The following is a 15,423-nucleotide window of genomic DNA, read 5'->3' as shown; positions in this document are numbered from 1 at the left end:
TTGAGATCGCCTGAAATTTTAAGGGTGTCTGAAAACTTTATTTCCACTACTGAATACTGAGTGCATACTATGGGATTTCAGATGGATTCAGTATTTTGCATCCATATTACTCTACAATGCAAATTACATGCATTTATCATGATGCCACATTAATGGTCATGGCAGGTGTGGAACATGTGCAGACTTATCAAATGATACATTAAGTATCATATCATAGTACAGGGGTTGGACAAAATAATGGAAACACCTTAAAAAATCAACAAAATATAATTTAATATGGTGTAGGTCCGCCTTTTGCAGCAATTACAGCCTCAGTTCTCCAAGGTATTGATTCATACAACTTGTGAATTGTTTCCAAAGGAATTTTAAGCCATTCTTCAGTTAGAATACCCTCCAACTCTTTTAGAGACGATGGCGGTGGAAATCGACGTCTTACTTGAATCTCTAAAACTGACCATAAATGCTCAATAATGCTGAGGTCTGGGGACTGTGCCGGCCATACGAGATGCTCAACTTCATTAGAATGTTCCTCATGCCATTCTTTAACAATTCTAGTTGTATGGATTGGGGCATTATCATCTTGAGGTGAAGGTGTTTCCATTATTTTGTCCAGCCCCTGTAGATTAGTGATTGTTGCGGTATTACAATGTGGTCTCTGATGGTACCTCACATGAGCAGTAGACACAGTGTGTATTCAAAAGAAAAGGAGCCAAACTACAGTCTTTCTTTTTAAATGAGATTATTTTGTAGAAACCCACGCTGAATTTTATGACTCAAGGAGCAGCTCTTCTGCGCTGAACTGTGGTTAACTGGATGCAGCGCTCGTGGATGCGCTCTGAGTGACTCACCATCCAACATTGAACTCAACGTGGGCATCAAACAGGGCAACCACTGGAGCCGTGGCAGCCCTCCACCCGCTCACTCTGGATCGGATCAGACCCTCCTGCTTGGTGTGCCGCACAATCTTAATGAATCCTGGACGTTGGCTGTTTGTCTCGGACACAAAATCCTGCAGCTTCTCCTTGAGCTCATCTGAAAAACAGACAGCGTAGAGGTGAGTAACAGCAGCTTCTGAGCAAACTTCCACCCACAAGACACCATCATGTCCTCCTCCAGTGTGCAGTATTTCATTGGGAGGAAGCCAAAAGCGCTCATGCTTCACTGCTTTGATCACTGGACCAAAGAGGCAGCATCTTGAGCCAACCATCGCAGACCTCCACGGGACTTAACAGTTATAACTGGATATTGCAGTCTGTATCAATACTGAGGACTGGGTTTGCAATGTTTTGAAGAAGACGTGCCAGACAAAATTAATGTTTGCTCACCTTTATTATTACTTGTGCTACTGTATATACTGCCAGAGGAGTTGTATCTTGCATGAAGAAACACTCTGGGCTACTTATAAGGAAAATACTTCTAAGCTAAGTGGCATAAATGTGTGATTTAATTTTTTTTAAAATGCATAAAATGTATTTTATCTTAAACTTCAGTCGCTCACCAAGGAGGTAATGATGATCAGTGATTAGAAAACCAATATTCTATGACAACGGTGTACTGTACCATCAACTGGAAAATACTGGAAAAATAATAAAACTTTTATCATCTCTGTGTTTCATCATCTCTTGTATAAATCACCTTAGGCTGTGCTCTCACTATTTCACTTTTAACTCATGGTGCCTTTTGAGTTTAAAGCGAATGCGGAGCCGCTGCATGCAGACAGAAAGCTGCCTCCGTGGATTTGTGCTGTGCCTTGCTTCTTTACAGGAAGGGTGAAGCATTTTAGAAAGTTGAGAAAAGTTAGATTTTTCATATTTGCAATAACTGGAAAAAGTAGTATTTAAGGTTTTGGTAATTACAAACAGTAACATACATGTTTTGCCACTGAGTTCAATTTAAACACAAATACACCTTGGTCATGTTTTTTTTTTGGGAAAAAAATGTAAAAATTTGGCACAATCCTACTATACATTTAGCACACAAACAAATTGAGCTGATTTTTTTCATTTGTGTAATACATTTTTTTTACAGTCCTGTTTTTCTTCCCTCTGCACAAACAGCACATTTCGCCTGCTTGGCTTGAATGTTAGTGCTGGCACCTGTTAGCAAACATATCTCCAGCATATTAAATCAAGCCAGAGCATCTACAGTGAATCTCAACAAAGTGTAACACATTTATACGGTATCTTTACATCAGCAATTTGTTCTGCTTTATAGATTTGCACATACTGATGACAAGCCACACTACTGCTGGAAGATGCATACTGTATTTCACACACAGATAAGTATCTAACAACGGTATCTTGCACTGGATTAAAATAAATGAAGTCTGAAGATTTCATTTTTCAGTACGTGTAGTTATTTTTTCATGTACTGCATGCCACAATAAAATTGGAAAACACTGAGAAAACCAACTGTGATTAGAATGTCCAGGGCAGTGTTAAGTAACATTTACTTACTTTACATTAAATCCACACACAAACAAATGCGTAACTAATGTGGTCACCTCTTTTTTGTCTGAACTTCCCCTTGAGCATAAACTGACCTCATGAGTGAACTCAGGAAATAAACGCAAATATTGAACAAGTGGTGCCAACACAACAACAAACCCCGCCCCTGACACATATTTGCCCATTAAAAGTAAATGGGAAGATTTAAAAAAATTCATAAAAAATTTGAACTTTGACCTAGTTCTACTACTAGTACTGTTCCCAAAATTTAATGAGATCCATTCTGGGTCACTGGCAATCTATAAAGTCAATTTGGTATGAATTCAACCAATTGTTTTGCTGCTACAGACATGTGAAATTTCACCCATTATAAATAAATGGGGGAAAAAAGATTTTTAAAAATTCATAAAAAATTGAAACTCTGACCTATTTTTCTTAAAATGTAATGAGAACTATTCTGGGTCACTGGCAATCTATAAACCAAATTAGGTCTGAATTCAACCAATAGTTTTGCTGCTAGAGTGTTAACAAACAAACAAACAAACAAAATGGACCAAAAACAATACCCCTTGCCTCCATTTCAGGGGACGGGGTAATAATAATGACACAGTGGCTGAAGGAGCTTAATATTTTTCTGATTTTCCAGTGAATTCTGGCCCTGGCCTAGTATTTCTAAAGCCGAATACATTATTAACCACATGTAGAGGACCATGTACACTTTGTATGCTATCAATAAAAAAGTCACTTGCTGAAAGTAATCTTAAGGATTTATTTCAATCATCTCAGATGTATGTGATGCTTGATTATATATTCAGTACTGGAAGCAAAGAGACTGATTCACCACAACAGAAACATACATACAATTTTTTTTAATAATCACAGCAAAAACATTAAACTTAAATTTTCAGAGATTAAATGATCCTATGATTCTCTTAAGGCAGTATGAAGAGCTGCTGGTGACATTAAAACTGATTATTTTATTTAATCCATTAATAATCAAGACATTCTGTTAGAAATGAAAATAAGAATGATGGTGTGTTTTTCCTTCTAACAAATCCTGATAAAGCACAGTTCATTACACAGGAATGGCTGATGGCCAACAGTCATCAATTTTGGACTGATATCCCGCTGAAGCTCTGTTGGAAACCAATGGTTTTTGGGATGAATTTGGACTGCAACAACAAGCAAACTAGCTTCTAACATTACTGTGCAACCATGCAGTAAATCCAGTGATGTATTTTTATGTAAAAGAGAAACATCACCGTTTTGTCGGATGATAAAAAATAAAGTTAATGGTGAGTGGCAAAATGGGGAACACATCATTTATGCAGCTCATTTCTGTCGCATCCTCAGTTACACATGACAAAATAAGTTACAACTGCATAAACTGAATATGAAGTACTTTTTCTCTGCCTCTGCACAAAACATAATAAAGGCTTTGTGTTCAGAAGAGCTTCTAAATTTATTATGACTTTAAAAACAGACCTTGTGCGTTCATGCATATTTCTATTCATATCAAAACTCTCATAAAGGTTAAGACAGGTAAAGGAAAAAAAAGTAGACTCTATTTATTCCAAATGGAGTCCAATCCTCTGAAAGTCCAAATGTTTTCATTTTTTAGATGCCAGGCAACTGAGCATGACTGTTTTGTTTGTTTAGTAAATTCTTTTAAACCACCCATCTGTGCTATTCAAGAACAAATCTGTTCATGTGTTTAGTTCATCTATCAGACTAAAATTAGTAAAGGATGCTAAAGAAATGCCATCTTGTGTATTGTGTATTACTTGTAGTAGTTATGTTTGTTTTCTGCATTGCCTTACATGATATTTTATCAGTTCATTCCTCTCATGTGATCTTTTTCTGTTTGATGAACCATGTTAAAAATAAATCTGAAATGTGATTTTATAAAGCACAAAATGTTCTGTTGGATTTTGACACACTTACAACTGCTTGTGGAGATTGTAAATCCTCATGGAAACACATCTCACAGCTGCTGTGCAATTTGTACAACACCGCTTGGCAACTCCTGACTAACTGTGGTTATGAAAATCTGTGTTTGAGATATCCAGCAGACACACAGATATTATGTTTCCTCCCCTAACAGCCTCTGATGTACATTAGTACAGATATACACTGCTGTATTTCAAAGTGGCAGCAGAAAACTTCAGTTTTGTTGGTTTTCTGATATTGTCTCAGCTTTATTTGTCCTGCATCTTAAACTGCATGTGGGTACTGTTTGCTGAACCTCCAACCAGTGTAGTCTATGTGATTGCAGGGACTGTGGACACCTGAGGTGCTGACATTAAGTCACTCTGATGAAGTGTGGTGTGGAATTGGAATGTGACAAACAGCAGTAGAGTCTCTGGTCAGAAACACCTACGGTCAACTCATGAATGCTGAAACATATTTATATAAAAAAAAAAAAAAAAAAAAAAAAAACATCTTGATATCAGTTTGAGCTTGAAATATTAGCTGATACTTTTCTGCGAGCTGATTCAAGTTGCAGGTGCACAATGAATAAAAGTGGATTTTCACCCAGAGCACAAATCTCATAATGGCCTGATATTGAACACCAATCAGCTGTGGTGAGAGGAGGAAATGAGAGGCAAGAGTTATGGTTAAAAGTATTCACTGCCTTCCAAAATTTCTCCAGATCTGAATATGATTTGCAAATTAAAAACAGATAATAATCAGATTTAGCCTTTATCACTGCAGATGTACATTTGTTCTGAAGCTGCTTGAGACCGTGGTTTCTGCCTGGGGTTTCTGCTTCATCCGGCAGGAGTCTAGAATTTCTGTCTCCATTTCACTGAAGATGAAATTTCTGCTGAGAGGCAGGACTTGACCTGTTTTGTACTCTTCATTTCTTCTTCTTTGGCTATCAACTGTTGTGTCACAAGACTCCAGTGGTCAAGAGCCAATTCAACATCACGCATTTCATTACATTTCACACTGCACTAGAGAACTTTGAGATGATAAACCTACATCCTACTGTTATTGTCTATGTGTGCAGTGTCTCCCCATCCTTGACACTGATTGGTTTGTGGATGGGTCTGTGTTCGATGGCCTTTTCTGTTTTAATGGATTTCTTAATCTCCTGATGTCATTGTGATTCTGTCTTTGTCTTGGTTTTTGCATCTTCTTTTGTTTTATTCTTCAGTAGTTGTACTCTTTATAATATCCTCTCGAGTTTTACAGATATTCTTTGACCTTTTGCACCTTTATTAGACACAGCGTCCCACCCATCCTGGTTGTGTCCTGTGGGAGTCAATGTGCAGTTAAAGGTGAGAGACAAGTACGGTTTTGATCCCCTTTAAATTATGCATCATTTACACATATGTTTGTCAATTTAAGTGATAATGTTAAGAATCAAGAAAATAATTTTCTGTAAAACAGTTTAAGTGTGACTGTCAAAATACATAAATGTAAAAACTACATGTGTAGGTGAAGTCATAGTAGCTGTTTTTCCCCATGATCTGTTCAATGTCGCTGAAGATGACAAGACTTGTACTGATTTTCACCTGTTAATATTTTGTCATCTCACTCTTGAAGACTAAGGTAAAATTTGCCGACGCAGCAGCTTTTTCGGTGTTGCTGACATGTATGACATGCGGCAACAGATGCAGTCCATTGAACTGTTTAACACTAAACTAGATGTTTCTTTACTATCTTTGCCATAAACCTTTTGGCTTGTAAAATTATTTTCTAATTGGACAAACACCAAATGTGTAAATGATTGTTTGTGTCTCACCACCAACCACCAGTGAATGGGTGGATCTTCAGCTCTGTATGACATTCAGCAAAAGAACTTGGTTGAAAATTGAACCCATCCCACTGCAATGAGGCTGTGAGTGATGTGAAACGTTCACCAGTGGAGCCACTGGGGAGGCTAATATAACCTTCAGTATTGTTAATGTGTTTGTTCAACTTGACTTTTTATTACTTTCTTAAACCATATTTGTATAAAAACTTCATATCCTCCTCCCCTAACATACTAAAACAGCACATTTTCCCTTCTCCTTCTTTTTTTCTTTAATTAATGGCTGAGAATAACCATCCATCCATTTTCTGAACCATTTAGTCATTTGGAGTGTGTTGGTATTGGAGACCATCCCAGCAGCCAATAGGTGAAGGCGAGGTACACCCTGGATGTGTTGCCAGTTCATCACAGGGCTGACTGACAATAACCTGTAGTAAAACCTTGTTATTGGTTCCAAAGCCTGAACCATCCAGAAGAGTCATCAGAGGACGGTATATTTCCCTTGTTACTCAGGTTTGCTTAGTTTCATTGACTCATCCACTGACAGCAGAGGAGTCAAGTAGTGTCAAAGAACCTTGAATCAGTCATATATAGAAAACTTAAGTGCTCTTCACAATCATTGCTTTGTGTGCAGTTATAAACTTAACTGATCAATTTTAGCCCATTTAATAAAATACACTAGAGATGTCCTGACTCGATCTAAAGATCAGTATCGCCTGCCAATCTGGCATTTTTTAGAAGATCGGGGGGGCAATTCCCTCTTAAACAAACATCCTGCCTCCTCAAATGAAAGTTTCTGAAGGTAGGGAAAAGGAAAATGAGCTGCACAACAGCAGGAGGTTTAGAGGAATTAGTAAAACGTCTTAAGTTTCACTTGCAGTTTGTTCAGTCGTATGGTCTGCGCGTGAGGTACATACAGCATGGAACGCACCCTTGTATCCTTGTCCACAGACGCACTATAGCAGGGGTGGCAAACATACACCAAAGGTTCTAATTTGGTCCACAGTAATAATTAGAAAAGTGCAACAATTATACTAAAGTTAGTAATAGTCATAGGTGTCACACTTGTTTTAGTTCAGGTTCCACATTCAGCCCAATTGCGATCAAGCAAAATAACAGCATAATAACCTACAAATAATGACTCCAAATTTAAATCAAAATTTCATTGTAAAAAGTATCAGCATCGGATCAGTATCGGCGAAACTAATCATAAAAAAATCTGATCGGAAGCAAAAAAGTCCAGATCGGGATGTCACAAAAATAAACTGCATGTTTTTTCTAGTTATGGAAAAACAGATGGACAGAGTAACATGCTGATCAGTATATCCTGCCGTTAAAACAAACCTAACTATTGTTCATTTTGATCTGGACCAAGACCGCTGTTTGGACCATGGACTAGGAGAGGTTTCATTCTAGACTACTGAGTCTGGACTACTGGCACCTAGAGGACTTCATCATCTCTGAAAATGAGTTAAACACAGTGACTGTGTCATAAAATACAGGTTTTGCTTCAGACACATTCTCCTTTTGTGCTTGACATTAGTGGGCTAATCACAGAGTCCTCAAAGCTAACACATACACACGACTTATTAGAATTATAATTTAAGCTAAAAGTATGGAATCATAAGTTTTCTGACAGCCCGTCTAATCACTGAACCTATCTCTTGCACAGACGAGCCTTTCTCGGGCCACAGCTCGGGACATTATCCAATTAAGAAGGAATCAGCTAGGTCAATTCGCCCTTCTCCTCCTTGATGGCTACACATTCTGCTGCATGCTAATGCCTTTCAGAGGTGAGCTGTGACAGTTTTGGATGAGTAATGTAAAGCTGTGGATGGCCGGAAGGCTGGCTGTGGACGATGACCCCTTCAGGAATCTCAGCAGCATCATGGGTCAACAGGCTAATGACATTTAGTACAGATAAGATTCACAGTCATGGTGATAACGATAACAGTGGGCCTATCAGACGCACTGTGACAAAGTACTCAAGCAAACAGGGTGAAATGCCATCAGCAAAATGTCAATGCGTGACTTGGGTCCCTGAAGGAGCTAAAGGGAACTGCTCCCTGGCTCTCAATTACGTGATGAAACATGAATGTTGATGTGATGTGATAATCCTCCTGTGCTCTCAAGTGCTGGAGCAAAGTTTCAGGTTTTCATTTTCTTTTTTCCATTTTTCACTAGAAACAAGTCATAAAGTTGTATGTATTCAGCTTCTTGTCAATACTTGCCAGAAGGACGATGACTGTCTTTATCTCTGAGCAGTACAATCATTTACCAGATGCACTCCAGTGATCCATTTTGCAGGCTACAGGCCATGTGCATGCTTTGCATTATTGACTGTGGTAAACATACTCCTGCCTGTGCCAGTATTTCCCATGTTGATTGCCCCTAATGGTTGTCTCAGTCCTTGTTACAAGCAGTACAGCCCATTTGAAAGTGCATTGCCTATAAACGACCTTGGCATAGTATCATTACCTTTTTATATCCTACTTCCTGTCTTTATAATGTAGTTAAGTCCTCAACCGTAAATTACCCAGCCCACTTTTCCACAGGTGACTTCAGATATATTCTTTATGCATTCCTAAAGTCATTTATTGCTGCGCTCCCACATCCATCACCGCCGCAACAACACAGCACGTAGTGAACGCAACACCATCAGCAGGCATTGTCTGCATATACTGAATTTTTTTGTGTGACTTTTTTGGAAGTGTTTGCACTACATTCTGTGCATGAAGATGTAGGAATTAGGGTTGCAAATGCAGACAAGACGATATATACAAACACCTCATCACCTTGCTGGATCGTTATCTGCCTTGGGGCAAATTTCCTGGCTTTGCAGCTAATTAGTGTTACTGCTCCTCTATCAGTTAAGTCCACTGAAGACAACCCCTAATTAAAAACAGTAAAGCAGTCTGCAGGCCATTAGAGGAGCGCACTTCTCCTCATATGAGACAGTGATATGTAAACTTCAGGTCCTCTTTAAAATAGAACTACTTCTGAAATCAGTGCTTACTGTTATTGCTGTTGTCATCCACCAGGATTATCTCTTTGAGGAGGTGGGAGGGCGTCCGGTTGATGGCGGAGTGAATGGACCGCAGGATGACGGACAAGGCTTCATTCACAAAAATGAACACAATGCTCACTTGAGGGAGATTTAATGGATAGGTGATGTTTTTGCACCTGTGGAGGAAAGAAAAACCTGATGGTGAATCAGTGTTTTGGGCAGCATTTGTCTGAAGATTAACATGCAAATTAAACATTGATTCCTAAAGAGTCTGGCTTTGACACCACTTCAGACCTTTAGAAATCTGACAATTAGAAGGCTACTGCGATAGTGCTGCAGCTGCAATGCAGTCATAAATGGGATCGTTCAGGAGGAATAAATTATCTTTAGTGTGGTACGGTTTGACATGAATCAAGCTCCTCTCTTTCCCTTCTTTTGAAACATTGTTTCCTGCTGTCACATACACTGACATTTTCACACTGCATGAGAGGAGTCCAGCCTCTTCTCCCGAGAGGCACCTGATGTCTGTTTGCAGAAAATGTGGAGGCAGCAGGCTGTAAATATAAAACCACAGAGCAGCAGATAATTCCCCTTCAATACTGAATAAAGATGTTTAACTGGAACAGTTGATCATGATGTTTTCTGATGGAAATGTTTTTGAAGACAAATATTAACTGCACTGAAATATTCAAAAGGGGATTAAAGGATTAAAGTTTGTCTGTCATTTCAGAACTATAAAGGTACACTTCACTTTTCATTAAGGAGATGTTCATAATCCAGTATTATTCAGCATTTCTATCCCCAACTAGGAAGGACTTCTTCATTGACGAAAGCCCAGACGCCTCTTAATATTTACCTCTGCCACGGAGGTCATGTAAGGTGTGTTGGTTTGTTTATTTGTCAACAGGAGGAAGTGTAGGGCACAGGCCAAGGACAAACCCATTAAGGTTTGGAGTAGATTCAGAAAAAAACAGCAATATAAAATAGAAATAACAGCTATTATATTGCTTATATGTTGTGACAATTTAATGTTATGTGATGAGACTTCTAGATGCTGGGTGAAGTTAATTGCAAAATCCCAGAAAATGCTTTTGTTGAACTGTTTTGGTCTCACGCTGCAGACAGTGCAGTAACATACAGTAAGTATGTGATTAAAAACTATGAAAGACACTTTTTGCGATTCACTTATTGTATTGAAAAATTCCTTGACAAAGAACACTCAGTAGAGAACATACTTCCACCGAAGCCCCACTGTCCTATAGTTCAGTCACACATCCTGCCTCACAATGTTAGAAATTGTTAAAAAACAAAAACAAATCCAGGGTGTGAATCTGCTCCAGCATTTAACAGATTTATCTTTGGTCCCTGCCCTTCCCTTCCATTAGTCTCATGAAAATCGGTGGATGTACGAGTCTTACTGATGTCATCTATAAAACTTTCCATCGAATCTCTCAAACTATCTGACATCTCCTCCATCATTTAGATCATGTAGTAGTATTATATACAGCCCAATAACTACACTATATATTCCATATATTCTTATTATGGACCTTTTAAATCGAATAAATGGCAAACTCAGGCTTTATTGTTGGATGTTTTACATGATACATGCATATTTTTAATTTTCTAATTCTAATCTTTAAGATCAGGACTCTATTAAAAAACAGCTTTTGATGCCAGTAATAAATAAAATTATTAAAACAATAAAAACTGCCTATAGTGATCTTGGTTATAATGATATATGGTTAAAGAAGTCTCAGACAGAATCATTCCTACACAAATGCTGTTAAATTAAATCACATTTAGTCATTATTGTTATTATTAGTGTGCTTACAGAGTTCATTTAGGGTCTTCTCATACCTGGAGGTGGTACTGTGTCCACATTGAAATCATCTTCTTTCAGTGAAAAATGTCAGAGAAAGCCCTCCTGTGACTAAGGATGTTTTCACACCTCAAGGTCCAAATAGAGATTCATGTTTTTGTTACAGTGTCTGCATTTGGTTGGGTTGGTTTTGCTTTCATGCTAAAATTTTGTTACCAGACCAAAGCAGGCTAATAGGTCATGGTGCATGTGTTGCATCTCCCTTTATAGATGTTTCTGACATCGGCACGTTCTGATTCTGTCCTCCTTATCTCATTTTTAAAATTTATTTATTTATTTATTTGCACAAAATGAAAACAGCGATGGAAAAAACAACAACATACAAACAAGTAACAAAATTGTGCAGGAGAGGTTAGAAGCCAAAAAAGAAGGCTTATATGAATACCTCCCCCGAAATGAACAATACACAAAAAAAGAATTAAAAAATACAATATAACTGAAATAATGAACTAAAGTAAAAACAATAAAAATGTAATCCACATTACAAATCATCAAATACAAATCAAGTGATCTACAGCCTTACATTTTTTCATGAATTAAAGTCCTTTTCAGATGCTTTTTAAACAATGATAAAGTAGATGTTGATTGAAGTTCAGGTCTTAGATTATTCCACAGATTTGGTCCACGATATTTTAGAGAATACTGACAGACTGAAGTTCAGCAGTATGGAAGATAAAATTTGCTTGAAAATCGTGTCGGAAAGACAACATAAAGAAATTGTGAAAAACTTTAGGAAGAATATGAGTTAAGTGAACATATTTGGACATGAAGACACAGATCTGGTAAACGTTTACATCAAAAACTGAGAGAAGATTGAATTTTTTGAAAAGAGGAGCAGATGAGTCGAGTCTCTTAGAAAAACTGATCATTCTTAAAAATTTCTTTTGAATTAAGAGAATCTTACTGAGATACGTGGGACAGGTTGCCGCCCAAACAGTATTGCAATAAATAATGTAAGGATAAATTAAGCAATAATAAAAAGTCAAGAAACAAGAATGATTTATCAATGAACGAACTCTGTTCAAAATGCCAATTGACTTCATGATTTTTTTACAGACAACATTAATATAAGATTTCCAATTCAATTTTTCATCTACAATAACATCCAAAAATTTAACATAAGATACCTCATCTCATCATAATTTGACTTCTTCTGTTTATTGGCAGACATATTACTCATATTCTCGTGGAACTGCATGTGATTGGTCTGAAAGTACAAACCGTTTATAAGACTGTACATGGTTCATTTTGGTTCAAACTAACATCAGTGAACTAGACTTTTTGATCTTCACTGCGATCTGGGTGAAGTTTCACACCTGACACTTTGCTTCAGATCAAACTGGAAAGTCTCAAAGTCCAGACAAAATGTAGGAAGGTGAGAATGTTCCTTGTACCACCTTTGTTAAGTGGATCAATAACGGGTGGTCATGTGATGTGTACAGAAAAGGCAGAAGTGTTGGTAGAGAGCTGGAGTGAGGATAGTTTTAGGATTTCTATCAGCTTTTTTTGTGTTAAAGAAATTACACCGGGTGGTTGCTGGAGGAAAGAATTAGACTAATGCTTCTGAACCATATCCTTATCTACTGAACCACAACCGTGAAAAGCTGAGCGTAAAAATCCATGTCAGTAGTAATTCTGAGCTGGAGATATCAGGTGTTTCTCATAGGTACAACAACATGCAACTGTAATGTAACAGCAACAAAAAAATCGTTCTATACCTGTCAGTATTTGCCTACCTCTTGGGGTGAATAAACGTCAGTATCACTTATCAAACCCATTTGCTTTGATCAATCTGACTTGGACGGATGTTATCACTACCATATATTGCTTCGCACTATGATGTAACTGTGAGACACAAACACTAAGAAGCACCATCAAAGGTGAACAGATTTAATTCTTGCAGTGTTCTGCTGTAAAAGCCTGTCGTATTTACAGACTATCATGGCTTGAACACCACTGTTGGGTCATGTGTTGGCAATGCGAGAATGCAAAGTGTGCGTTTTGATTAATGTGTGCCCTGAAACAGTTCTGGATGAGAGTAAGGTGCAGGCATTAGTGGGAATAGATGCTGCAAAGGGAGTTTAGAAACACGTAGTGGATAAAATGCTCTACAGATAGTTTAGTTGTTGAAACCTTCACACTGCTTTTTCACACATGATGTCAGCTTGTGTGATTGTGCAACCGTGGTGATGAGAACATTGAAGCTGAGGAAACCAAGTCAAACACATCATTGTTGCTATATTCATATCATAGGATATAATTCCAAATTAAAACACCATATAGCAATATACAGAACACCATGCTACACGTAAGAAATATATGTTGCTTGGTGACAGAGAAAGGCAACATGCATATTCTCAGGTTGGTACACTGAGAATATGTATGTTTGTAATGCAACCGCAAACTGCAACTCTTACTTTAATATGTGTGTGTTTTATATTTTTGGATTTTATGTGTTGTTTTCTTACTTGCTGTTTTTAATCACCTTTTACATGTTTCTTTTATAATGTTTTAAATGTGTTTCTTTTTTCCTGTCGTTGTATTTCAATGTCCTGTGTGAAGCACCTTGAATTGCCTTGTTGCTGAAATGTGCTATACCACAGGTGTCAAACATGCGGCCCGGGGGCCAAAACCGGCCCACCAAAGGTTCCAATCTGGCCCGCGAGATGATTTTGCAAAGTGCAGATGATATTAACAGTCAAGGGCGTTGAACTCGAAAATAACCGCATAATAACCTAAAAATAATGACTCCACATTTTCTCTGTGGTTTAATATGACATCATGCCTATAAATAATGGCAACACCAATTTTTTTCTCTTTGATTTACTGCAAAGAACATTAAATTCTGATATCCTTTAACAATAAAATGTCAATAAGCTGAACAAATATGAACAACCTGGAATGTCTAAAGAAAAATAAGAGCAATTTTAGCAATATTCTGCCTGTTTTGTATCTTGGTAGATCTGATCTGTAATACACATGTATGAATCATAAGCTGAGGAATAATATTGATCAAATTTTTCTTCTTATTATTTCTTCTTATTTTTCTTCAGAAATTTCTATTTTTTCAGGTTATTCACATCTTTTTTTTTTGTTTGGATTGTTTGTAAAATGTAAATGTTTTTATAATTCAATGTTATTTTTTGCATGTAAAAAATTTGGAGTTGTCCTTATTTCTAGGCTATTATGCCATTATTTTACTGGTCCGGCCCACTGGAGATCAAATTGGGCTGAATGTGGCCCCCGAAAGAAAATGAGTTTGACACCCCTATGCTATACAAATAAACTTCCCTTGCCTTGTAATAACATTGTATGTAAGTAAAGGAAAATCTTCAGTGGTTTCTGGAAAGAGGAAGTCTTTTTGACTGTTGTAGTAGGAGTCTCATGTCAGAGATTATCACAGGTTACACTATTTAATGCACTACTATACTATATATGAGTAAACTTGTTGATACAATACCTGAACCATTTTGAAAGTGAAAGTGGTGCAAAACAATCATTTTCAAGCTTTTTCTCATCAGTTAATTATTTGCAGCACAAAATGTAGGCCCATACAACACATACTACTGACCACTTGAAAAATACACTGCTTTAGATTTATACATTGACAGTCCTTTTGTTCCCTTCCAGTATATTTGTGTTCAGAGAGTGGTTGTAGAGACTTGCAAGCTTGTAATGGTGGAAGCTGTTTCACACTGGAGTGAATGCACAGAAATACATCACCGTCCAAGGTAGTGATACATTTGTATTCAGCAGAGATAAGGGGAATATCCAGCAGATTACCCGTTCAACCTGATGGATTCCATTTTGGAGATACCTCTGTAAACAAGATTGAAAATGGAGAAGTCCCAGTCCATCTACCCATCCATGAAGTACACCTGTAATATCCTAAAATTTAATAAAATACAGATCTGTGATTGGATCTTTTCACACACACAGTGTATGTTTGAGATATCCTGATTACTGATACTGGAAACAATTTTAGCAAAATTAGATTCATGTATTTTTGGTTATGTATTCAATGTTTGATATCCTTAAAAAATTTAACTCTGAATACCAAGAAATTTGTGTTTGTTTAGTTTTGCAATATTTGTATAACATCCAGAAGAAGAGCATCTAAAATGAACTTTTTCATTTAAACTGTACCTTTTAAAGAGCAAATCCAGCATTTTCATGTGCCACTACCTGTCAGAGTCACCACACATTTTTCATCTTATCGTACATTTTGACTATTTTGTGAACCACAATGAACAAAAGGCACTGACAACTGACAACAATTTTCTTTGACATTAACCAGTTATGCCAAAAGTTAACAACATATGTTAAA

General features: G+C 37.2%; 1 protein-coding gene across 1 annotated transcript in view; it reads right to left on the bottom strand.

Moving 5' to 3' along the window:
• galnt18b (UDP-N-acetyl-alpha-D-galactosamine:polypeptide N-acetylgalactosaminyltransferase 18b) overlaps positions 1 to 15,423 on the bottom strand; it is a 109,591-nt gene that overhangs the window by 44,546 nt on the left and 49,622 nt on the right. Inside the window, 2 exon segments of the mRNA XM_030130884.1 lie at positions 849 to 1,032; positions 9,224 to 9,390. Coding sequence (XP_029986744.1) covers positions 849 to 1,032; positions 9,224 to 9,390 — 351 coding nt within the window.

The sequence above is a fragment of the Sphaeramia orbicularis genome, chromosome 3, assembly GCF_902148855.1.
Source record: "Sphaeramia orbicularis chromosome 3, fSphaOr1.1, whole genome shotgun sequence".
In the NCBI taxonomy this organism is placed as follows: domain Eukaryota; kingdom Metazoa; phylum Chordata; class Actinopteri; order Kurtiformes; family Apogonidae; genus Sphaeramia; species Sphaeramia orbicularis.
The sequence above is the reverse complement of the archived record's forward strand: the minus strand, read 5'-3'. Positions and strand labels throughout refer to the sequence as shown.